We start from the raw sequence: 26,135 nt of genomic DNA, 5'->3' as shown, positions 1-26,135 counted from the left end.
TGAATTGTATTATTGTTTTGAGTTTAATGAACTCTTTAAATTTACAAGGATTTAAATTTAACTGAAACAGAGCAAGGGGTTTATATTTCCCAGAATTCTTAGTGTGGCACTGGACAGGGACAGTAAATATTCAAATTAAGAGTTATAATGGTGTTGCCAGAAAATTACTGTAAGGATTACCCGGACAACCACCAGAGGTCACCACATTGTTTCCTTGTCTTTTGTTGGTTTATGGGTTTTGTAGTTCTTTTTCCCAACAGCGACCTCAACGTACTCCCTCGATGCAAGTTCAACCATCTCAGGCCAATCAGTGTTCTTTTAATAGCTCTGGCTGGTTCAAAAAATGGATGACAGATGGGAGTCAGCCCAGTGAGACAGGTTTGCTAAAGCGAAAAAGCAAGTCAAAAATTCCAGAAAAGGAAGACCTGTCTGGCGTAATACCCCAAATTCTGCTGCTAGATCCATTAAAGCTGGTCAGTTATTCTGTAACATTTGCAGAAACAAAAGGTGAAATGGACTGGATCTAAGTGTAGGCTTTTAATTAAAACTCAGATAACTAAACACAAGAAACCAAAAACATAAGAACAGCACAAACCATTACAGCAATGAATTGATAGGAACTGACACATAACACAGGGGAACACATGGACTAAACACAGAGAGAACTAATGATGAACCAAGGGACACCAGAAACTAATGAACACAAGGACCAATGAACAAAGACAATGAAAAATAACTAAAAAACCCATAAACCAACTAAGGACAAGGAAACAATGTGGTGACCTCTGGTGGTCCTCCAGGTAATCCTTACAATTATGTGTGGGTCTTAAATAAAAAATGGATGGGCCAAATTTTCTTTAGCAACAGAAAGGTGGCGCTTTCAAACAGTTCTTTCACACTGTCAGAAAACAGAATTTATGAATATTTTATAAATATATATATATGAAGTAAAAAAAAATCTCTAATTTTCTGGGTGGGCCATTATGGTGAATAATGGAGCCTGGGATTAGGTTGAGGACAGGTACAATTTAAGAATATTCCACATTGCTTTACTCAATGAGCAATTGCTATGTTAATCAAAATACAAATGCAAAATGTTACCAACTATCATGCATTCAGCATGCTAGCATTCACTGTACTAGCTTATTTTAGCTAGTACTAACTAGGTTTCCTTTACTTGAAGTAGTTGTTTAGATTACTTGTTAAATGTGCCATTAACATGTATGAGTTTGCATGCTCAATATAGCTACTCAATATTTCAAGTTAAAAGCAATTAACATGCATGTGTAGTACAAAATTAAAAATCTAAATACTATTAACTTATACTGGGGGTTTATTAACTTAAAATTTTGATGCAACTGATTGTCTCAAATTCTTTTGAGTTCTACTAATTTAAGGTTTGCCGTGCACACACAATAATAAATATGTGTAGCCTTATATTGTAAGACCAATTCATTACTAATGACAAAAGGAAGATTATTAGCTTTCAGTTTAGACACTACACAACCAAAATTACAGATTACAACACTACAAATTTGTCTTGAAAACTACAATGTAACCTACCATAAAAAACTATGTAAAACAATTCAACTAGTTTTATTTAATAGTAACTGATTTATAAGTATATGCTGTTAACTTTACACTGATGTAGACTGATCAATTGATTCATTAATTACATTTTAATTAATGAATTCTGGAGGAACGTTGGTCCTGGATGGTCCTGGAATGGTCCTGGAGGAACGTTGTCTCGTTTTGCTGTGTACTGTACTAACTGTATATGGTTGAAACGACAATAAAAACCACTTGACTTGACTTGACATTTGTTTAAAAAGCACTCGCAGTTCAACCCTTTTACTAAATTTTGGTGATGCAGAGTTCCTGTAATTCTAGTAAAGACAACTCAAATTGGAGACTGTTTTGAGGGTCAACAATGAAGGCCGGAACAAGAAATTACGATGATTTGATGCCCTGCAGCAGTTTGTTGGTGTTCCTAGCCATCTGCAGATAAGGAAAGTCTTCGTCTGTATTTACATACAACAAAACAAAGGGACATTTACTCTTAAATCTTAACACTTTACTTTCAACAATTAACTCTCCACTGATCCATAGTCTTGTCATATATTGGGTATGTAATTTCATTAGAATGTAGTCTGTAAATATTTCAAGTTTGATCATCGTTTTATGAAACAACTGGCCTTGATTGAGTGATCTGCAGTTGGCCTGCATGTGTTGTCATTTTGGAGGATTTGTCAGTTATGAGAACCCATCAATAGGGTTTTAATCAGCATGCATCTAGATTAGACAGCTTGACCCCACCCAACCTACTGCATCACTTAAATAAACCTGAAGCTCTGGAGGTCCTGTTCAGTGTGCCATCACTATTCCCTCCCTTTATCAACTGTAGCATTCTCTCTCTTTTTCTCCTATTCATCTCTTGGACACAGATACTTCAAAGTCAGGATCCCATAGGGAGAAATAATGATGGACCTGAAGGAGTTTTGCTTGAATGAAAACTTCCAGTTTCTAAACCAGCACAAGTAAGTAGGCCTATTATTTGTCCTAACTGAAATGTTTTATTATAATATAAAACATGTAAAAAAAAAAAAAAATGTTTTTATAATAATTACCAGACTTTTGCAGTATGTTACTTCTAGCCAATATACACTGCCTAATTTAATGTAGGCCTATATATATATATATATATATATATATATATATATATATATATATATATATATATATATATATATATATATATATCACACACACACACATATATATATGACTGACTAGTTTTGCATAATCCTATAACAAACTTGTTTTAATCAATTATCTGGTCTCATGGGAAATAACACATAATATGTCATTAACTGTTATTAAAAAAAAACGTCCAGTTAAAATTGATAAATCAAACAAATCATTAATTCATTCAAATATAAATTTAAGCAATACGAAATATAGCCTACGTGTCATGATATTTTTAATTCACAATGAACTTCAATGCATTAATGATCTGTTCAGCATGTTTGTAAATAGAAAGTTTAAAATAGCTATTACACATTTTGACCTTTTCAGTCTTTTAGATCATCCGCATTTTATTAGTAAAAGTGTAGAAAAAGCACAGTAATTGTTGTTGTAATGCATTTCAAGTTTAAAATTCACATTTTATAGCCTTTTGGATTCGTCCTCCACTGATGATCCACCGTCCCCCTGTGATCCGCCAGTCAAAGCCGACCCGCTGAGCCCCTCGTTTGGCCTGGACAACAACGCGACACCGTTCAGCCCCAGTAGCAGCTCGGACAGCAGCGGCTACAACCTGTTCTCTGGGAAGCACTCTCTGAACCCGGACTCTCCCATCAGCTCCAGCTCAATCTCCAGCAGCAGCGCCCCCGCTCTCTTCAACCCCGTCAGTCACACAGAGTCCATCGCCTGCTGCGACTACATCCCATCACTGAACCCCGGAGCCAAACGCCTGTGTCTGGTCTGCGGGGACTTCGCGTCTGGCTATCACTACGGCGTCGCGTCCTGTGAGGCGTGCAAGGCCTTCTTCAAAAGAACTATTCAAGGTAATGACTGGAATATTCATTCTGCAAAATATTATTGCATTAAGTACATCATACAATTTAGTAATAAGGGACTTATTAATGAAAGTTACTAGAACGTGCTATAGAAAATAAAAGTTAAATAAATGTATTGATTTATTTTTTGTTTGTGTATATTAAATTAGATTAATCCTTAAGTTATTTTATTTGTTTATTTATTTATTTTGGGGGGTGGATTACTGAATACTCAGTGAAAAACAGTACTGCATTATAGGCTACATAATACAAATTTTAATGATGGACTTATTAATTAATCATGTATTGTTAAGTATTATTATAAAGTGTATGTATATATATATATATATATATATATATATATATACATATATATACCGATCAGCCACAGCATTAAAACCACCTGCCTAATAATGTGTAAGTCCCCCTTGTGCCACCAAAACGGCGCCAAACCCGCATCTCAGGATAGCATTCTTCTCACCACAATTGTACAGAGTGGTTAACTGAGTTACCATAGACTTTGTCAGTCTGGCCATTCTTTGTTGACCTCTCTCATCAACAAGGCATTTCCAGCCACAGAACTGCCATTACCATTCTGAGGACATTATAGAGACTTTTTGCGTGATCAGCAGTTACAGAAATACTCAAACCAGCCCATCTGGCACCAACAATCATGCCATGGTGTAAATCACTGAGATCAACATTTTTCCCCATTCTGATGGTTGATGTGAACATTAGCTACTGCCCCATATCTGCATGATTTTATGAGCAGCACTGCTACCACACGATTGGCTGATTAGATAATTATGTTGGCAGCAATAGGTGAACCTACACAATATTATGCAGGTGGTTTTAATGTTGTGGCTCATCTTGTGTGTGTATATATATATATATATATATATATATATATATATATATATATATATATATATTGTGTTCATTCCAAAGCAAGACTGTTTTTAATGAATAAAATGATCAATATCATATGAGCTAACCATCTGTCTGAGATTGATTTCTGTGTGAAGACTCAGTGTGCTGTTTTAATCGAATTACCTCATTTTCAGGCATATATGGCTTTGTTAATGCATTTGTCTTCTTTCATCTAAGGTTATTTGAAAGCTATTTTCATAATAGCATTAATCTATCAATCAATGATAGCATTTTTATTTAAAAATCATTGTATAGAAATACAATGTGAATTTGCTTTAGATAGAATCTGGCTGTGATATTCAAGATAACTTGCATTTTTAGACTGTTTTGAGGGTCAGCAGTGAAGGAAAACTCTGAAAACTGTATGGTCTTTATGAAAACGCCAAACTCCAAAACACAAATAATTAAGTTCCTGGGTGTGTGTGTTGTGTGTGTGTGTGTGTGTGTGTTTGTGTGTTAAAATATCAACACATTGATGAAGTGTGCAATCACATAATGGATGCCCTAATTCCACAGCATCTTGTTGAGTATTGTGTTTTAGAGAAATCTATCGAACTGTTGAAATGGACAAAACCAAGAATCCGGGATTTGCTTCTCTACACATGAATGGATGTTGAACAGTCGTCAATATTCTAGCCTTTGGGAAAGCCACAGACTTTCTAACTCTGATAATTAAATTATCAGATGGTGTACATCAATACATGAACTCTGTCTGGCTTCTATGGATTTCTGTGTGAAAGCTCAGCATGTGAAGCAACAACAGATAGACTCAATGTATGGTTAAACAAAAATGGCAGGTCTTTATATGTTATTAACATTGATTTTTAGAATTAGTGGCATTCCAGGAAAAATATAAGATCTGTGGCCTTGTGATAAGTGCATCAGCTTTGTGGTGCTTGTACCGACATGAGTTCGAATTCGTTCCCTTTTCTTATGTCCTGAATTTAAAATGTAGATATTAATTTTAACCAACATTAATACATGCTGTATTGTTCATTGTTAGTTCATGTTAACTATTGGATACATTCAAATGAATGTACACAACCTTATTGTAAAGTGTTACCAAATGCGTTTTAGTATGCTCTGTACATTGTAAATAGCTCTTGATTGTTGATGTTTCAGGAAACATTGAGTACAGTTGTCCTGTGGTGAATGACTGTGAGATCACCAAAAGACGGCGGAAGTCATGTCAAGCATGCCGATTTCAGAAGTGCCTGCGTGCTGGCATGATGAGAGAGGGTGAGTTCCTGTGAAACGTGAGATAAGAGGTCCCTTACTGGGGACTATCTTTCTTTTTATAAAACGGAAACAAAAGTATTATTTTACCTTTAAATATTTAAATAGTTCCATGTATGTGCATGGAGCCATTGTATTTCTCAAAAGAACACTGTTACCATTTCAGGTGTGCGCATGGATCGTGTGAGAGGTGGCAGACAGAAGTACAAGCGTAGAGTGGATTCAGGCCTCTCTTTCTTCACCAAAACACCTTACACACATCCAGGCAAATCAATCAGTGAGTCTCATCAAACATTACAGTAGTTTTTGGGTACTCATTTTTTATTTTTTTTTAAATCTATAGTCTAATATTAAAAACCCAATGACATTCCTTAATGAGCACAGTTTTCTTTCCTGTTTCTTTCCAGGAAACAAAGTGATTTCTCAGCTCCTCGTTTCTGAACCAGCTCCTCTGCGAGCTTCCCCTGACCCCTCGACCCCTGATAGTGACCATAAAACGCTACTGTCCTTATGTGACCTTTTAAACAGGGAGCTCCTGGTAATGATTGACTGGGCAAAACACATACCAGGTAAACAGTCATAGATTTTAAATATTGTTTATACTGTACACTATTAATGTAAATGAACCCATCAATTTTAAAATCAAAATGGTTAAAATAGTTTTTCGATGGAATATAACATGTAACACCACAGTACAACTTTCCAAAAGTATTTCAAGTGAACTATCCTTATACTGATCCAGCATTATGTTTTACAGGATTCACTGCCCTCTCGTTGGTGGATCAGATGGCCTTACTCCAGGGTGGCTGGATGGAGAACCTGGTTATGAATGTTGTTTGGCGTTCTCAGGGCTTGTCCGATGAGCTGCAGTTTGCAGAGAACCTGCGACTGAATGAGAGCCAGAGCAAAACCGCAGGTCTGCATGATCTCTACGTGGCATTGCGACATCTGACCTCCAAATACCAACAGATGGGCTTAAACCAGGAGGAAGTGGTCACTCTCAAAGCCATGACACTGGCTAACTCAGGTATATTTATACCCACTTAGGCCACAGTCACATGAATCTGTTTTCAGTTTCATGACATCATCGCTGTCCAAAGTATGCAGTAATGAAGAGCGTTTTCGAAAAGTGCCATTTTCAGTGAAGGAAAACACCTTTCTTGTGTGGATGAGATGTGAAAACATTTTAGTGTGGAACTAGAGTGGGATCCAAAAGTCTAAAATCACATTGAAAATCTGGGATTCAAAACCTGGAAATAAAGTTTTAGAATTATGAAAAAAATCAAACCAAGAAACATTGCATAATTTATGTTTTAAATTGTTAATTTAAAATTGTATTTAAAAAATATATGTATTTTATTAAATACAATTTTTATCTAAATGTTCACTAGTGGTCTGTCTTAGACTTTTGGTTCTCACATTATATATGTTTGCAAACTGGTTCGGTTTTACCCCAATAAAAGTACTGTTGAATAATAGTTCTAGTGGATTTAAGAACCAAATCTATATGGTACTATTTATCTTGCCAACGTGTTCAGGGATTCTTAACTGTTTAATACATTTTTAGTTCCCATTTTTATTCCTAGACACATTGGCCAAGAGAAAAAAAAAGATCAATATGGATAGAGGAGCAGTCCAGAGCACAGATCAATAAATCCATCCAATGAACAAGGCTGGCTCTCTAAGCTACAAAACCATTAGCATTGTCTCTCAGCTTGCATTTGACCGCAGGGCACTGTGGAGACAGACAACACTGAGGAAACTATTGTTTTTACTCTTGACACAGAACAATCCACAGGGGTCCTTCCGGTTAACTGAAAGGAGTGCAACCAAATAGATGTCCTTGACTAGTCCATTAAGCATCAGTGGCTAAACAAAAGGGTGGACAATGGGAGCTGATGCATTTAAAGTAAACTCAAGAGAGAGTTTAGCACCCAATTGGACACAAACCCAAACACCCAAGAGCCCGGTTTGACCTTGACGATCGTTTCCTTTCAGATGCAGAAAATGTAGAGGGTGCAGATGCCGTGCAGTGCTTTCAGGACACGCTCCATGAGGCCCTGCAGGACTACGAGAGCAATCAGCGGCCCTCCGAGCCTCATCGCGCTGGCAGACTGCTCATGACGCTGCCCCTGTTACGGCAGACGGCCCACAGAGCTGTTCGTTGCTTCTGCTGGCTGCACACAGAGGGACGAATCCCAATGCACAAACTCTTTCTGGAAATGCTGGATGCCAAGATCTAGACTAGGATGGTGTAGAATGAAGGAAAAGACTGGGATGGTGGATCCCCACTAATGTCATAATAGGGCAGCTGAACTTGAAAGGATATTATTTGGTGACTTGTTTAAGGGCAAAGTCCTTTCACAAATTCATCAATAAATAAAGAATCTGGAACAGCTCTTTGGAGTAAGGCAGCTAAACTGCACTTGAAGACGAGAGCTTACTATCACTCTCTGTCTCACTGAAGCACAATTTGTCTTTTTTACCATTTATTTGATTTATATGAAATTCAAGGAGATTATCATTTGGTATGGTGTTAGCAATAGTTTAGATGTATTTTTAATTATTGAATTTTTTAGGGTTTTACATGATATATCAACATTTTTCATTTGTACACAAGATGTCAATTTAGATTTGGGGATTTCATTAAAAAAAATTTAATGGCTTTATTTTTGCAAAATAGCAACAGCAATCAAAAGCTCTCACAATAATACATATAGTCTGCAATACTACTGTATGTCAAGCTATGGAGCAATACGCCTTTCTAATTATTGTCTAATTTACTACAAATACATTCCATCTGTACTTATTTATATGAAAATAAACTATTTTTGGAATTTTGAAGTGCTTTTTTTTTTTTTTTTTTTTAAGATTTACATTTAACTGAAAATATTTCCAACCCATGCACAGAAAAGTTTTATTCTGTGTCCTAGGTTGAACAAAAAGTAAAAAATTTAATAAATAAAAAACTACAAGTCTGAGTGCCATTACAATCACTGCCAAAACAACATTTCACATTCTGGGATGGTGTCTTTCATGTCACAACTGCATATAAACCAAATTTGCAAGTGTCATAAACAGGATCATAAATATTAGATGAATTCTTATGAGTAAAATATATCTGTAGTATATTCCCATACACATTTTAAAAAAACAAATTGTACACATAGGTGACTAGGAACATGAAATTGTTCAGCCATGACTTCCTGTTTTATAGGGGTACTATAAATAGGAGGTAACACACCAAATTCCCTTAGTCATCTGTCACAATGGGTAAGACCAAAAAATTAAGTCATGATGTGTGGCAAAAGGTTGTTGAGCTTCACAAAATGGGAAGTGGCTATAATAAAATAGCTAAAGAATAAAAAATTCCCATTTCCACCATCAGTGAAATAATTAAGAAGTTCCAATCAACTGGAGATGTTAAGAATCGGCCTGGAAGAGGACGTGTGTCTATATTGTCTCCACGCACAGTGAGGATTCCCCAAGGATCACAGTTGGAGAATTGCAGATATTAGTTGGGTCTTGGGGTCTGACAGTCTCCAAAACCACAATCAGACATCACCACAAGTTATATGGGAGTTTCAAGAAAAAAGCATTTGGTCTCATCCAACAACAAACTCAAGCATCTTCATTTTTCCAGACACTACTGGAAATGGGACGGGGTTCTATGGTCAGATAAAACTAAAATAGAGCTTTTTGGCAGCAAACACCAGGGATGGGTTTGGCTCACACAGACAGGTAGCCATATGGAAAAGTACCCCATGCCAACTGTTAAATGTGGTGGTGGATTTTTAAAGTTTTGTGGCTGTGTTTATGCCAGAGGTCCTGGACTTCTTGTTCAGATACATGGCATCATGGACTATATCGAATACCAACAGATAAAAAATCTATACGTGACTGCTTCTGCCAGAAAGTTAAAAATGAGCCCTGGTTGGATCTTCCAACAAGACAATAATCCAAAACACACATCAAAATCAACACAAAAATGGTTCACGGACCACAAAATCACAGTTCTGCCATGGCCATGCCAGTCCCCTGTCCTGAACCCCAAAGAAAACCTGTGGGGTGAACTGAAGAGGAGAGTCCACCAGCGTGGACCTTGGCATTTGAAGGATCTGGAGAAATTCTGTATGGAGGAATGGTCTTAGATCCCTTGCCATGTCTTCTCCAACCTTTTTAGGCATTATAGACATGTATGAGTATTTGTTTTTTGATAAAATTTGTGTTGTGTTGGTAATTGTTTGATATCTTTTAGATGATATATTTTTGTCAATATTTTGAATGAAAGATCAAAAGGATAAACAATAAAGACACATTTTTCAGCCTTCTTTGCTCATATGCCACAAGGGAGGCAATATTTTTGGCCACAACTGTATACGAAAAGAAACAATGTTTGCATTAAGCCTCCTTCAAAGTAAGATTGCATCTATCTGCATGGTATATTATTCTTCAAATACAAACACATCTAACTCAAGCTGACATTTAGATGCAATTTCTTTTTTTAGTATAGTAACTATCAGCCCCTTTTTAATATTTCAAAGGCACACCAATCCTCCTACAGCAGTAAAATTTTAAACAGTTTGCATTTTCACACAACAACCAGTTTTTATGTGTAATGTAATCTATCAACTGATAGTCTGCATTCTATTTATGGAAAATGATGATGAATGTTTGTGTACATCGCATTAGCTAACATTCAACTGTATTATATATATATATATATAGGCATACGTATGGGCCATTAAAAAAGAAAAACGTATTGGGCAAGCACTAAGTAGTTAAATATCCCTATTAGTTTGAACAATGTTCAGATACATTTGAATCTAAAAGTTCATTCATTAACATCAGCCAGTGCACAACTAACCAGTGACAACTTGAGCAACAATAACAAAACCTCACACAGTTAAAGCCATACCATATTTCTGTTTGGTGTAATTTAACAAGTCTGTATTCTATTTAATACAATAAGAGAGTGTAAGCAGGCAATGTTCATATTACAAAACATATTCTCTTTTTCAACACCATATCTTTTTTTCCCAGTCTCATTTGCTTAAAAATTAGGTCCAGATAGCATGTTATATATATTTTTTTATCTGCCAATATATAGTTTAGTATTCTAAATGTATTAATTATTCTATTTATCTTTATTCTTTAAGTGTAATATGTCTTCTATTGTTTTTTTAAATTGTGTTGTATTGTATACAATGACAATAAAGTGTCTTATGTCATACAATGTGAATTCATTTGTCATTTACATGCAGTAAATCATATTCTGATAATGACTACATTTTCAAAATTCACAATTAGTAAGGCACTCTGCAATACTGAGAGTACTGTAGTAAAAGAAGAAATTAGTCCTTTTGACCAGTGGAAGACATTCCTCAAATGCAAGAATAGGCCATACAAGCGGTTCTGACTTAAAAATCAGCTGCACAAAATGCAGCCTTCAGGTCTCTTATTCACAAAAATGAATAAATCAGCATTGGCTGTCTAGAACAAAACAAATTGTGTTCTTGCTGAATTTCTAAAAAGAGCCCATCAGAAGCTGGTTTCATTCATATGAGGTTTGGGGCTGGTGGAAGGTGGAGAGGCGGGGCTTTCATGGCCAGACACATTTTCATTGGACGGGCTCTCGCTGGTCGGAGAAGTGAGGGGCCGTCTTGGAGAGACCGCCGTTTGTGATCTCGCTGGACTTAAGGGTGAAGGAACAGGGCTTGGTCTTCTTAGTGATGATGATGATGATGACGGTGTTGATAAGCAGCCTGCTGGCAGGGCAGAGAATGATGGTTGCATTCTGAGGCCGAGTCGGGCTTCAAGCTCAGTGCACACAGCTAAACTCCTCCTCCCCGCATCCAGGACACCTGCGTCTGAGCACTTGGCTCTCTCCTGACAGCGCTCCACAAAGCTGCCTCTTCGGATGGCTCCAAGGCCATCCCGATCCTTCTCACGGTCAAGAAGGGCCCGGCTGGGGTGCGGGCTGTTGTTGCCACTGGTAATATTGGCTAGAGAGGACTGGCTAAGGCAGAGGTGGGACGGAAGCTCGCGATGTTTGCTGAGAGGTAATAAAGGGGCCTGGCGAGGAAGACTACCGTTAAGAGGAATTGGACCCCGGAAACCACCACCAGCACGATTGCTCTCATTCAACTGGGACTGCAGACTGTGGAGAAGGAGATCAAAAATAAGACATAATTTAAATAAGCAGACAGCACTATCTATAGGTCATGAAGAGAACTGCAACCATAAACATATCTTTTAAAGGAATAGTTTACCCATAAATACAAATTCTGTCATTATTTTCTTGCCCTCATGTTGTTCCAAACCTCAAAAACCAATGAGTCTTCATGTTATTGATGTAGTCGACATATTTGATTTGGGGCGCTGTATACAGGGGTTGATCAATGGTTTGATTTGATTTGAGAGTGAATATCAAATTAAATTTGAGGATGAGGATGAAGGTCTAGAGGCAGAAAAGAAGTGTTTGTCTGTGTGTATGTTTGTATGTGTGTACCTGCAGGTAGAGTTGCGAGAGGAATGTGTGAGCGAGACAGCAGGACTCATGTCTGGCGTTCTGGTCAGAGCCAGATCACACTGGTCCAACAGCTCCAGAAGCTCCTCTTCAGTGGGGCCACCGAGAGCTTTCCGAAACAAACACAAATACGTTTGAAGATCACATTGAGGCAGAAAAGTGGAATTATTCCAACAATATTTTGACTTTCATATTAACTTATTTGTCTATCTAATGTGTTCTACCTTTGATATCCACTTTCCCTGCAATTTCCATTGCAGTTGTAAGGTCCCACATTTGGATGCTGCCATTGCTATGACCACTGAAGAGGTACCGCCGGGGCCTAGAGCCAATACGACTGGATCCCTCACATTCATGCACCACAAATGATGTGATGGGGGTCCCATCCACTGATCTCACCTCGCATACCCTTTAGAAGGAAGACAGATTGCATTAAGCATTCCAACTACACTGAATAAAACGGTAATTTGTGCTATTTGTGTTGATCAAATGTACAATAATGTTCTCCAAACATTAATTTAACTATTCAGGTGTTTTTCTGTTAAAATGTGTTGGGTAGGTCCTTTAATAAGTGGAGTCTTTATAGGTAGCACACGGTTAAATTAAACTGACCTTTTGCCATTGGAGGAAAGTCTTACGTAAAGTTTGTCAGTGTCAGGGACCACACGCTGGATAAACACCTGTTGCTCATCTCTCTCCCCATATGGACCTGTCAACACATTTTGGCCCAAGGACCAGTGAATTCCTGTTGTTTTGATTTTGAGATTGCAACCGTAACCTCATGTATCCATTAAAACTAGCAGTTCTGTTGCATCATGACTTCTCTTTCCAACCTACCTATATCTGTGCCGGCAGAACAGCCTCCATGACCATCAGTATCATCCAATGAGAGGATCTTAAAGGAAGTTAGGGGGGTGGAGCCAGGCTGGGTGGAGATCATGCCTCGGAAACGTGTCACCGTCCAAGTACGAACATGATTGTTGTCTGCACACACTGCACAAAGAACTCAAACTACATCTTTGAGGGTACAAAGGACTCAACAATTAGGGTGGCCCAATGACCCAAGGCCAGTGTTAGTGTTTCGGTCTAGTTGAACTGTACTTTGCCTTATAAGTCTAGTGCTGTTGATCATGGAAATGTGCTTTTAATGCTTTGCAAACAAAACATTTTTCGAATGTTGTATAGCTGAATAACAGATGAGTTGACATTGAAATTACTTTTAATAGTCTCAGAGGTATCAGTAGCCTCTTTCACACACAGATCCTAGGATTAATCCTGGGAAAAGTCGTTCTGGCAACTGTTCTGGGACTGCAAAATTTGTTCATTTACACTGTAAGAGCTTTCCATAATCTGTGTTTGCATTCACACACATCCCGGGACAATCCCATAAAGACAAAAGTGATATCCAAGAGTGACATCTAATGTACAGCATCTTAAGTTTACTGACAACGAGTTTTTTCTCTCGAGAAGCTTGTGGGACTTCTTAAACTGCGAATAACAGGGGTTCAAGCCACTTATCCCAATTCCGAGCATCTTCATGCACAAACTTACAAATCATGTTTTTTAGGGTTTGATTAAATTGTTCGACCAAGCCGTCTGTTTGCAGGTGGTACACACGTGTCCGAATCGATTTAAAACCCAATCATTCATACAGCTCGTGTAGTGTATGTGACATGAAAAAAGTGCCTTGATCATTAAGGATTTGTAAAGGGAATCCCCATTCGTGAGATGATTCTGAAGAGTGCATCTGCAACATCACGTGCTGAAATGTTGCTCAAATGACACTACTTCCGGATATCACGTTTCCACCAAAACCAACACAAAGTGATGTCCGCGTGCCGTCCACTCTAATGGCCTGACAAGGTCCTTACCAATTCTTTTGAAGGGGACCTCAATCAAAGGAAGCGGGAGCAAAGGCACTCTTGGGGTGGCCGGCAGATTCACTGGCTGACATTCACGTCATGCCGCACACCACCTGCGAACATCTACGTGAATGCCTAGCCAATAGAAACGAGCCATTAGATGGTTTAGTGTTTTTTCTCACCCTAAATTACCCGCCATCAGATTATGATGAGCCGTCTGGAATAGCATTTCCATCTCTGCCACCCCTCTCTTCGCTAATGGGCGAAGGCAATTGGGCGGCCATGCTTGCCAATAGTCAGCAAGTGGATGTCCAGCGGATGCTCGGGTGTCCGGCCTACCCATTGCAGGATGGCTTTCTTCAAGTCCGCATATACAAGGAGGTTCTTGGTTGGGTGCTCACTGGGTGCTCGGCCATCCACAGGACCTCGCTCAAGAATCACTCAAACAGCTACAGAAAGGCCTCCTGACCCATTTTGACGAGCGGAACATGGGGTGGGGCAGTCACGGGGTCCGGGAACAGCCGCACCCCCCTCCTGGGGCAGCAAGCTCCGGAGCACCTGCCAGTCCACCCCAAGTGCCTGGAAGAGTGCGATGAACCGCTGTTCCTGTTCTGCACGCAGCTCGAGGAGGGCCTGATGCTGTGACTGATGCTGTGACTGGTGGATGCTGGCGAGGGTCTTAAACAACATCCTCCAGAGGTGAGGCATCTATGGCAGCATTCTTCTGCCTAAATCGCGGATTTCGTCACTAGTGTAAGAAGTTCGCAAAGAGGTGAAAGGAGGAAGCGTGAGATGGCGAATCCAACTCAAAAGGTATTTTTATTTTTCAACTCAAAACCACGCTTTTCAGCAGCAACAATTCGACACAGTCTCTGGATGTGTGTGGGTAGCTCTTTCTCTCTCTCACTGGCATCTGGCTTGCCCTTAAATCCATCTCAAACTCTTACTGCGATGACAAATAGCTGTTAGAGACATTGACAGATGATGGTCCTTACCAGATATAAGATGCTTCTCAGACAGCATAATCTTGGTAACAGGGCTGCGGTGTACAGAGAAGGTCTGGAAGAGTTGTGGACCAGAGCCCACAGTCTCTGGATGCTGCACTATCACACGCACTGTGCCTGAACTAGTGCCATAAGCTATTTCAATCCAGTTCCCACTGTCACCTACAAACACAACAGTACACACATACTGAATTAATGAGATTAATTTTACAATCATGGAGTCATATTAATAACTTAGTACAAATTGTACAGAATATTGTTAGGAGAATATGAGCAGGCGTTACTTGTTTTGGGCGTCAAGTAAACACTTAGAGCAGTAATAGCGTCTTCACTGGGGTCTCGATACAGCTCTGTCACTAACAAATCATTGTCCTTCATCCGCAATGGAAACTTTTGGACATCTGAATGATACAGGCATACATTTATCTAGTGATCAGCAAAAGCAACAACCAATCATGAACTCACAGATGCATGTATGCATTCAACTGAGTGCAGGAATGAATTTCACTTTACCTATGTAGTAAATAGATCCATTATTGCAGCCCAGAATGAGGAAAGAGCCGGCTGTGTCATAACTGTTGATGGGAACCACATCCTGATTCTGTAGAAAAAGAGGTGGAGGCATCATGAAGTGACTTCTACTTCACTTATTCAATACATGTTTCAATACAACACATTGAAATTGGTTTAATTTCAAATGTAATGGGAAATGTATAGATGCTATATCCACACAAGAACAAGTGCAGTACATAATTTAAGACAAAAGCAGACATTTTGACCTTTTGGTTATTTAAAAAAAAATTCAGGTGCAACACCTTGACCAAGGAGTGACCTCAATTCTAAGTGCATAGCAATGACAACTGAGCAGTGTTTCTCAACCTGGGGGTCAAGCTTTAATGATTTTAGGGGAACTGATTATGATTTCAAAAGCCACAAACAACAAAGCTGCAATATAAACACAGGTATGTCTTTCCTAGCTGCATAAAAAAATAACTTGTTAACAACAACAAAAAAGAGAGAGAGAGAGAGAGAGAGAGAGAGAGAGAGAGAGAGAGAGAGAGAGAGAAGATAATGGGCCATTCACACAGGGCATGTTTTTGCATTAATTTCAGTTCAGAGTTCAGACATGAAAACTCTTGGAAGGATTTAGTATTTTAATGTGGGTTCATATTTACAGGATATAGATCTGCTACACTGCTGCTGCTGCAGTGTAAGTACTGAGACTTGCTACTGCTAGGAAATACACAGATATACTGAGTTAAGCATGTGGGCACACTGCTGCTGCATAATTAGAAAAACACAAGACATGCCGCATCAAGCATGTATGGCATGCGCTGCACAATTAGACATTAATACAATTCCCATGTAGCAGATCTAGACAAGTTGAACTTGGGATTGGAGGGTTTCAGAAAAAAACTCTTGCAGCGTGATGCAATGAAACCGGCTTACCAGTTAAATTTATTTAAATTCAAATTTAAAGCAAAGAAAGAGTACACCATGTAAGCTGATTGGCTCAACATATCACATGTGAGTGAGCTGATTGGCTAACAGATAACAAGTTCAAAGAACCAATTAGCTGGCACCACAATAATTTGTCATTTTTGCAGCTCAGAGCCCAGCAAGCCTGACTTTACCTGCCAGTGTTTGGTGACAGCGTTCCATACTCCAACTTTGCCCGTGTGACTGGTCGCAATGAGCTGATTTCCTACAAAGAACAAAGCCTCCACCGGCACATTCAGACTGAACACACCTGCAGATCAGTAAAAACAAACCCTCACAAATCAAACATTATTAACAGAGCTGATTGTCTTATCTGAAGTGCTATGTAAACAGATCTACTACGAAGGTGTATGATAAGAATCCAAAAGCAACAACATTATGAATTGGGATCTTACCAATTTCATTGCCATTTCCATCAGGACAGATAGCCCATAATATTATCTCAGTGCCTGATGCCACAGCAACCATCTTATCATTGTCCCCAAGTGAACCAGCCATTACTTTAGCATTGAGAGCCACTCTGTCAATGACCCAGTCTAGACGTGGGCTTGTAAAGACCTGTTGCCATCCAGTAGACTCCTTAACCCTGAACATGGGACAATAATATCACAACGTTAACATACCCTGTATGAAAATCCAACACATTAATATTGGTTATTTGCAAGTTCAAGAGGAACCATACCTGTAACACACCACAAACTGGGCATAGGCCACAGCAATCCAGTTATGATGACCACATATGATTCTGACCATGCCAGAATCAGAGACCTGACCTAAAAAACAGAGATCACATGCTTCAAAAAAACATTTAAATAAAATGTTTAATAATAATCAACTCATTAAAATAAAGGTGAGCCAAAGAGAATTGTTTATTGCAGGCTGCAAATACATAGAGTATATTAGAATAGAACAGCACAGAATGGAGTTTATAATACATAATAGAATAGAAGAAACTGAATAAAGTAGAGAAAAACAGAGCAGACCTGGCACTCTTTCTTCCATGGCAGCTTTTCCCAGTATGCCAGCATTGCCCAGGTTAGGTGGCATGGTGTTACTCCTCCTGACGGGGGCTCTCTCCACTGGCTCTGCACGCCCACCCATGAACTGGGGTCCTGCCACACTGTGCCTGTTTCTCCGCTTCACTGGGTACACTGTAACACACACAAACACAGCATTATAACTACGAGTCTTTCTAAAAGATGCTCTCTCATTATATGCCTGTATTGTGCAAAACCATGTCAGTGTGTGCAGGGTTTTGAATTATTGTGTACTCTGTAGATCCCACCTGGTGGTGGCAGGTAGCCATTGAATAAGACGTTCCCACAGGAGGAGCGATCCAACTCATCACACAACTGCAGCTTTCGCACTGGGGATATAAAGGCCTGATCAGACGCAACATGAGCCACATGTACCATACATAAAGAATATATAGTCTGCATTGTATCTCTGCACATAACTCTTCACATAAGACACACATATAGAGTTCTTTTAATTTAATCTAATGATTTTATTGTTTCATTTGTGTCCTGTTTTAATTAGTATTATTTATTTTGTGTCTTGGCATGAGTATCGGGATGGTTAAGGATAATTTATGTGAAAAAGGGGGAAAAAGATTTCAAAAGGTCTACATCAAAGATGATCTTGTTTAGATCCATTAGAACAACCCCATCCCGTGCCGACCTTACCCAGCGGTGTGATCCCATAGAACTCTGCCTCGTGCATTAATAGGTGAACATCTATGGACCTGTAATAGAAACAGTTGCCATTTCATACAAAATTATTCCTGCTTAATCAATTCTGTTAACATAATTAAATTGTCATATATATATGTGGCTGTAGGTTTTACCTTGGGTATAGCTCTTTTGTGCGCAAGAAATTAAGAATGGGAGCAAAGAGAGATGGATCTCTGTCTATAAATATCTGGAAGTGAGAAAAATCACAACACATCAAGAACATCTACATTTCAAAATGAGAGATGCATAGCATGAGAGAATGTTTGTATAGGCAGACTGTGGTGCAATATTTATGGTAAAAGAATCTTTACCGCTCCCGTCTCATCTTTTAGAGTTGATATCCGTCCACTTAATAAACTAAACAAGGAATAAACAGTCCTTTTTAATATATTTGCAACAATATAGAAATTTTGACAGACACAATATAATTTTTAAGCTATAACCAATAATCTCACCATTTAGTCTATCAAAACATGATTTATTGACTTAAAAAAACTTTTATCTTTCATGTATCTGCTACTATAAACCTACATATGTTATGTGCACTATTATAATGAAGTAAATATAATTTTAATACAAACATTACATTTTATGTTATATGCTCGAACATTTTGAATATATACTGAAAAGTAAACAAATATCTGATCAAGTTTAGGTGATATAAGACACAAACCTTGAGAAGAATGAATCAGGAACCCATGTCAGAGTCTGTCTGGAGGTACTGAACCTGTTTTATTACATTTAAAAATAAAATTAAAATAGACAAAGGAATAATTGGTATTCCATTTACAGTACTTCAGGTGTCATTGCAACTTGCATTAAAAAAAACTGCAGATCATCAGAGTTAATAATACATTTATAATCATCAATATTAACTAATGGTCTGCTATGTGAACTGACGTGAGATCAGGCCTTACAGCTGCTGAATGCAAATGTTTATAAACATACCTGCTGTTATTATTTACAACAAGGAGGCTTGTAATAAATACGTTAAAAGCGTTTCTAATGTACAGTAACAGTAAGTGAGTATCTTAGTAAAGTATGCAGTTTGTATCGAGCATGATTTTAAATACAGCAGCTGAAATACACAACCTTTTGCCCCCGACGTTTAAATGAACGATTTCTCCAATCCTCGCCATTATAATCCTTTTTATGGGCAAACACTCATATCTTATCGGATATTTCAGGAATCATTAATATTGACTCCATAATAAAAAATAAAAAAAAGCTACTTTATCACCGTTACCATCTTCAAACTGCGGAAGAACGGATGCTTTACAGAAATGTTTCATGCGGAAGTGGAGAAGAAGAGAACATTTCAATATAAAAGTCTCTACTATTAAAAATAAACCGCTTAAAGGCCTGAAACTTGTCATCTTCTTTTTTAATTCTCGGTTCAGTTAAATTGTGTTCAAAGTGAAAACAACAAATGTCAATACAAATCCCGTTTTTAAAGTATATCTGTGGAAATATAATATATTAAGTTTGCTGTCTGTTAGGTGACATGTTTCTTTTGGACTCCATCTTGCTCTGCATATTACCTCGCATTACTGTAGCCTATGTAAACTTTATCAATCATTCGTGGTCATTACAATGCACTTGGATATTATAATTATTATTATATTGACATATCACTAATCTTGAAATCCTTGTTAAAGACAAAATGTTCATAATTGAAAAATAAATAGAAATCAACTTTTCTTCATCTATTCTACATGGTCTGCTGGTACCAAAGTAGACGTATGAGTAAGGATGAAGAGCAATGCTGAAGTTTGAAGTCTGTGTATCAGGGACTGTGGCAAATACATCCCTTATTGCATACAGCAACAGGATGTAACAGCCTGAAAAAAAAGATGGGCTCATTTTCCTGATGCATAAATCTTCAAGTGGCAGCTATTTGGGTACATTGTTTGGATTTTCCCACTAAAAGCAATTTATTGTCAATTTTTACTTTAGTGGATTTGTTCAGTTTTGTTTATGTATGATAAAGATATATATAAGATATAAGCAGGGTTGGGGAGTAACGGAATACATACCAGGATTACGTATTTAAAATACCAAATATTAGTAACCGTGTTCTACTACAGCTACAATTTAAATAATTGGTAATTAGAATACAGCTACATTTAAAAAATATTTTCATTACTGTAGAGATTACTTTGCATGTTATTGTTTAATTTAATATTTAGTCCTTTCAGATGGAAAACATTTATAGGCTACATATATATGATGCAATATAAAGTGCATTTGAACAGCGGCAAAACACTTTCTTATGATGTGTTTCATTCATATGAGCAGACGGAGAAGTACGTTTGAAGCGTTTGGAGCAGAAGAAATAGAAATAAACCTAAAAATGCTAAACTAAATGCTATTTCTAGCCATTTTACATGCAAGTTACCAGGCACGATAATATTTTTTTTTAATCAAGAAAATTCACGTTAGATCATAATAAATTTTTTTTTCTAGTAAGACCTTTGATAGTAGGCCAAACATTTTATTTTTGATAATCATTTTTGTATTGTTTTCTTGTAAAAATATCTAAAAATCCTTAAAACAAGATCAATTTGATTCATCTTGTTTTAGAAACAACACTGCATAAGAATATATTTTTAATATGTGTATTTTGTCTTACGTTACTGGCAGAGTTTTTATAGTCAAAACAAGTGATAAAATCTAAATCTAGTAATACAAAACGTTACTGACCTTGAGTAATCTAATGAAATACGTTACAAATAAAATTATACAGCATGTATTCTGTAATCTGTTGTGGAATACATTTCAAAAGTGACCCTCCCAAACCTGTATATAAGATATAGTATGATAAAGATATATGGTTATGAAATGGATGCATTTGAGTCTCCAGAAAATCCAGTTTACTAGTAATCTTTCAAAAACCATATGGATGACTTTGCGGTTCATTACATTTTTAGTGGTCAGTGTTTTTTCACCCCATAATGACTGATATAGCAGTTGTTACAATCTCCCCTGGTTTTTGCTCTCTTATTTATGTTTGCCATCTTTGTTTAAAGCTTTAGCTCTTGATCAATGTTTGGCCACAATAGTAATAGACAGACAATTGTTATTGTTTTTTGCATAAATTAAATCCAACATGTATTTACAGAACAATGAGACTGATGGAGCTGTCAGTTCTCAAAGGCTGGCAATTATTATTTTTTTAAATCTCCACAAAGTTTACTGTTTAATTCAAGTCTATAATACCTAGAGAAAACAATCTGTTGGCATTTCCAGTTATCTCGGTGGAAGTTGCCCCCTGGAAGGAAACCATTTTTACCACAGAACAACCAAAGTTTGTAAGCCAATCGTCAAGCCCTGTGTTAAATTAGTTTGGAAAGTGATGTCATGACAATGCAAGAACACACACAATCACAAATCCTTAGCAAATCTCCTGAGCTGTGACATTAAGCTGTGAGCCTAATAAAAAACAAAAAACTAAATTAAACAAAAAATGGGGAAACCATCTATTAATCTTTAATGAAATATAAGTGATACACAGTACATGTTGCTTGCAATGTATGTATATATATATATATATATATATATATATATATATATATATATATATATACATATACATAGTCAGAATATGTGGCTAATTTTGAATGGCCGTCAATGGAGAAAGATGCTCTTTGGAACCAGATGGTCTAGTTACAGCATCTCCCAGCTAACCGGCCTATGCTAATCACCCAAACCTTGACACCTTGATTCCATCATAAGTATGTGTTCTCAGTAACCACATCTCTAATCTCGCCAATGCTAGAGGACGCCGGAGATGAGATTTCCTCTTGGGGACAATCTGAACTTTCCTTCTTGGGAGTGGTGGAACCATCCTCTTGGAGAATGCAGGATTTGTCCACCTGAGGAGAGCAGCAGAGCTTCTCAACACACTCCTGCCCACAGCGCAAGCTGCAAACTGGCTTCACAGGTACCTGTTCACTGGTCACAGCATCACTCCTGTCTGAGGTGAGGAACTCAGGCTGCACGGTGCAGTGGTTTATGCCAAAAGTGCTCAGCACCCCTGTGATCTTCACCATTAGATCTGAGCATTCTGCCATTTTCATCCCTTCTTGGCAGTGGACATGCACGGATGCCACTATACATACATCTGAGAGCTGCCACACGTGCAGCTCATGGACCGACAACACACCTTGTACACGAGTGAGGGAAAGTCTCACCTGATTGACACAAAGATGCAGTGGGGTTGCCTGGAGAACCAGCAAGCCATAGCGATAGAGCTTGGGCAGGGCTGTAGCCAACAGAACTAACAAAACAACTATGGATAAAATTGCATCCAAATAGACCAGGAGGTGACAGTGTGAGTGAGGACAATGGCAATGTGGTTCGAAGAGCAGGAGAACAAGACAATTAATCAAAATGAGGGTTGAACCCAGAAGCTCCTTGGTCACACCGATAAGGTGTCTGATATATTTAGTCATCAGTCTCTTAAAGCTGTATCTCTCATGTAGAGGCACTTTTTGACCAAAAAATTAAATAAAAATTAAGACAGACAGACAAAAAGAGACAAAAAATTATTTGTATGGTATTGCATGTAAAATTTCTGAACATTTGTCCATCACGTCAACATCATGTGAATCTAACAATTTTATGAACAATTCATTCTTAGGTAATAAGAAAATAATACTGGGATTTAAGAGTTATATTGTATATATTGTATTGTAGAGTATTGTGTATATAATTTATAATAGAGTGTCAAAATATGTGATCAACAGTTAAAAAAAGATTATTCTTACCAGTGGGACCCAGGAAGGTAGAGTGCAATGATTCCTCTGGATGTTGAAAAACTTCCTGAGAACTAAAACAGGAAGTGGAGTATTGAGCTGGAATTGACTCAATAACTAGTTTAGTAATGTTGGGGTTTGGCAACTCAGAGCTTAAAGAAGACCAGTCCTTAAATCTTTGATCTGAATCCAGAACACAAGGTGCTTCAGGGTTGCAGAACATCAGTGCATCATCCTGGAGAGCTCCCTCTACAACAGAATGATCAGATAAAGATTTTCCAGATCATATGCTGTAGCACAGCCAGTATGTAGCAGACCCTTCACCTTGTCATTATCATGATAAAATAAAGAGAACAAATGTTTGTTTACATTTCAGGTACAGTATTGATTCCCAGTTCACCTTTAAATGATCAAAACTAAACAACCAACTTGATCAAGGTTTGGAACACCTCCCACTTAATCTTTCATTGGTAAAGATTGGATTCTCCAGTGGGATTATGGGTAGGCATTCTGGATCTTATTCCAGTTCTTATTCATCTTAATGATTTTGATTCTGTTCCATTAACAATGACAACATTTGAGAAATAAATATTTGTAAATAAAAACGTTTTAACGAGTTTAACGAGTGCAATCTTTTAAAATTATTTTGTAGCTAACTAGAATAGGCACTTTTAACACCAGTTGAGCAGTTTTTGTTTTGGGGAGTAGACCATGTGCAAAAAATGATAGGGCTCTAGAAAGAGATTAGACTAGAGAAGATCGATGGAGGATAAAGACCTGGTAAAAATTCAATCCTAGCCTTCCTTCTCATCTTCTAGATTATCTTGCATCTCAATAACATCATATTGAATATCAAATCTCCATTAAAGGGTATAAGCATTACTTGGTTATGTATATTCGAAAATACCTTTATCTTCAGATGTATAATTAGGGCTAGTTTGTGTCAGTTCTGGACAATTGTTGAAATCCTCAGTGGCTTTATCCAGCCCTCTAGCTCTGCTTCTCCAGGCTAATATTAATATATTGAATAACAGACTTGCTACCCCAACAACAATGGATAAGAATGGGTGTTGAATGGGTTCTGGCTGCACAAGGTGGGTGAGAATCTCCAGACTAATGGAGACACACTGTGAGGCCAACAGCAGAGAGGAGATCAGGATACCAAAAGGCTTGAGACGCATCCTGCAGTACTGTTGCCCATCAGGCAGAAAACTAGGCCCTCCAGTTGGGTTTGAAGCTGGGTCAGCTGGCAGGGGGATGTTTGGAAGGCATGGGCAAGGGGCTGTGGAAGTGGGAGAATGGGGAACATATCTGAGTGACTCTGAGAAGCAGGGAGAGGAGAGGTCGGGGTTAGTGACAGAGGCTTTTGGCTGATAGAGCCATATGTATGCAAACGTAGAGTGTGTGGAAGCTGTCCACTACGATGAGAATGGATCTGCAGATTTGTCCAACCACAATCTCACAGACCAGGAAGGCAAAGGTCAAGACCAGTATAAATGTGTGTGTAGAGCCGCCCAGGAAGGCAGATATCCTTGCCATTGCACCTGCACAACACACATACACTACATTGAGTCTTTCAACGATTTGAAGTGAACCATTCTTAGACACATTTAACACATTTAAAAGAAAATGTCTTGGTTAAAACTTCCTAAAAACAAATTGTAAAATATTTTATATATTATATTTTAAATATGTTTTACTGATGTCCTGCTTTTCCATCCTTCATAGAGATCCATGTAGAGAAACTTGCTTCCATTGTGTACAATATTGTTCAAAGTGGTTTGTTGTAAGAGTAGCAGTAAACAAAAACACAGAGTTGACTTGAATACTAAGTTTTGAAGATGTTACTCTGTTGCCATGAGCTCTGTCAGGACTTCAATGCATTCAGACTGTAAAATGTAACTGACTCAATGGAATGTTCTTTCTGGATATGTTCCAAAGTGACCTTGAATAACTACACCACAAAAAACTCTGGGAAAATAACTAGAGCACAAAGTGAAGGTAAAGTAGGGAATTGGTTTAGCTTGAACTTTAATGTGCTTATAGCTTGGATGGAGAGATAATGCATTTACCCCAGCTCAAACATCTCTATATAATAAAAAAGATTTTTTTTGGAAACACTTTATAATAACTTTCAATAATAAGCTGTTGACATGCTATAATGGTAGATTTTTCAGAAAGAACCTCATTGGAATTAAAACAGTAAAACAGTTAAAGTGTGCTTAAATGTTATGACAATAATGTCAAAATTCTAAATAGTCCTTTAATATGAAAGTTTATGTGATTTCTGTGCCACTAGCACCACCAATGGAATTGCAAAAAATAAACATTGTTTTCAAAACAGCTTTCTGAGTACGCCCCCCCATAAAAAGATAGTCCCACCCCTTGAAATGTTGTTAAGACGGGTCTAAGCAGGTCGCTCGAAACCAACACAGCAATTTTCATAGCACCACAGAAACACAGTGCCTACAGTTTTCGAGAAAATGTACCTTTGAATTGCTTATTATTTTGTCGCTGCATATTAAGATGGGACAGGAGCAGGGCTGGACTGGGAAAAGAAATCGGACCAGGATTTTACATGACAACTGGGTGTAGGGGGGTGGGGGGTGAACATGTTTGCTGTCCTTTTCTGCATATCGCAGCGCTGTTTTGTGGTCCGTTCTGCATAACGCGGCAGCTCATTGTTGCTTATCGCAGCCCATTCGGCACATTTCGGGAAAATGCCCGGTATGCCAGATTACCAGTCCAGCCCTGGACAGGAGAATGTATTTTAACACAGAAAAAGTTATTTTAAAGGGTTATTTCCATAGGTAGATACATTATATACATCTATAGGTAGATACATTATTAGCAGCTGTTTCTATGGACCTCGATACGTCAGCGTGTCCACAATTTTGGAGAGGTCAAGAGTCAAAGGTTAAAACATGAATGTAAACTGACAGATACGGTCTGCAAAAGTCTATTGTCTTTTCCAGCCAATTTTCAGATTATCTGATTTTCTATAAACATTGGGCAATATTTTAGATG

General features: G+C 37.9%; 3 protein-coding genes across 5 annotated transcripts; 1 reads left to right on the top strand and 2 right to left on the bottom strand.

Annotated features, from left to right (window-relative positions):
* The first annotated feature begins 2,379 nt into the window (after positions 1–2,379).
* On the top strand, positions 2,380–8,487 carry LOC127661719 (estrogen-related receptor gamma-like). Of its 3 annotated transcripts, none has more exons than XM_052152555.1 (7): positions 2,380–2,537; positions 3,172–3,566; positions 5,610–5,726; positions 5,890–6,000; positions 6,131–6,292; positions 6,481–6,750; positions 7,722–8,487. In XM_052152555.1, the coding sequence occupies exons 1-7, from the start codon at positions 2,479–2,481 to the stop codon at positions 7,964–7,966; spliced, it is 1,359 nt and encodes a 452-aa protein (XP_052008515.1). In that variant the 5' UTR covers positions 2,380–2,478; the 3' UTR covers positions 7,967–8,487. The 3 variants fall into 3 exon arrangements, with proteins under 3 accessions (XP_052008515.1, XP_052008516.1, XP_052008517.1); XM_052152556.1 differs by having other exon boundaries at positions 7,310–7,845; XM_052152557.1 differs by lacking the exon at positions 7,722–8,487 and adding an exon at positions 7,510–7,547.
* A 188-nt stretch (positions 8,488–8,675) lies between these two features.
* On the bottom strand, positions 8,676–19,634 carry shkbp1 (SH3KBP1 binding protein 1). Its single transcript, XM_052152554.1, has 18 exons — positions 19,444–19,634; positions 19,025–19,078; positions 18,663–18,708; positions 18,465–18,538; positions 18,304–18,362; positions 17,904–17,984; positions 17,602–17,769; positions 17,301–17,391; positions 17,014–17,204; positions 16,753–16,868; positions 15,632–15,719; positions 15,403–15,519; positions 15,110–15,280; positions 13,090–13,245; positions 12,865–12,961; positions 12,477–12,661; positions 12,235–12,361; positions 8,676–11,883 (listed from the first exon to the last, which is right to left on the bottom strand). The coding sequence occupies exons 1-18, from the start codon at positions 19,488–19,490 to the stop codon at positions 11,265–11,267; spliced, it is 2,487 nt and encodes an 828-aa protein (XP_052008514.1). The 5' UTR covers positions 19,491–19,634; the 3' UTR covers positions 8,676–11,264.
* Positions 19,635–22,079: 2,445 nt separating this feature from the next.
* On the bottom strand, positions 22,080–24,827 carry LOC127661293 (uncharacterized). Its single transcript, XM_052151924.1, has 5 exons — positions 24,809–24,827; positions 24,467–24,652; positions 24,016–24,345; positions 23,121–23,357; positions 22,080–22,840 (listed from the first exon to the last, which is right to left on the bottom strand). The coding sequence occupies exons 1-5, from the start codon at positions 24,825–24,827 to the stop codon at positions 22,080–22,082; spliced, it is 1,533 nt and encodes a 510-aa protein (XP_052007884.1).
* Positions 24,828–26,135: the final 1,308 nt, after the last annotated feature.

The sequence above is a fragment of the Xyrauchen texanus genome, chromosome 21 (genome assembly GCF_025860055.1).
Source record: "Xyrauchen texanus isolate HMW12.3.18 chromosome 21, RBS_HiC_50CHRs, whole genome shotgun sequence".
Taxonomy (NCBI): Eukaryota; Metazoa; Chordata; class Actinopteri; order Cypriniformes; family Catostomidae; genus Xyrauchen; species Xyrauchen texanus.
Note: the sequence above shows the minus strand (reverse complement) of the source record. Positions and strands in the feature narration are given on the sequence as shown.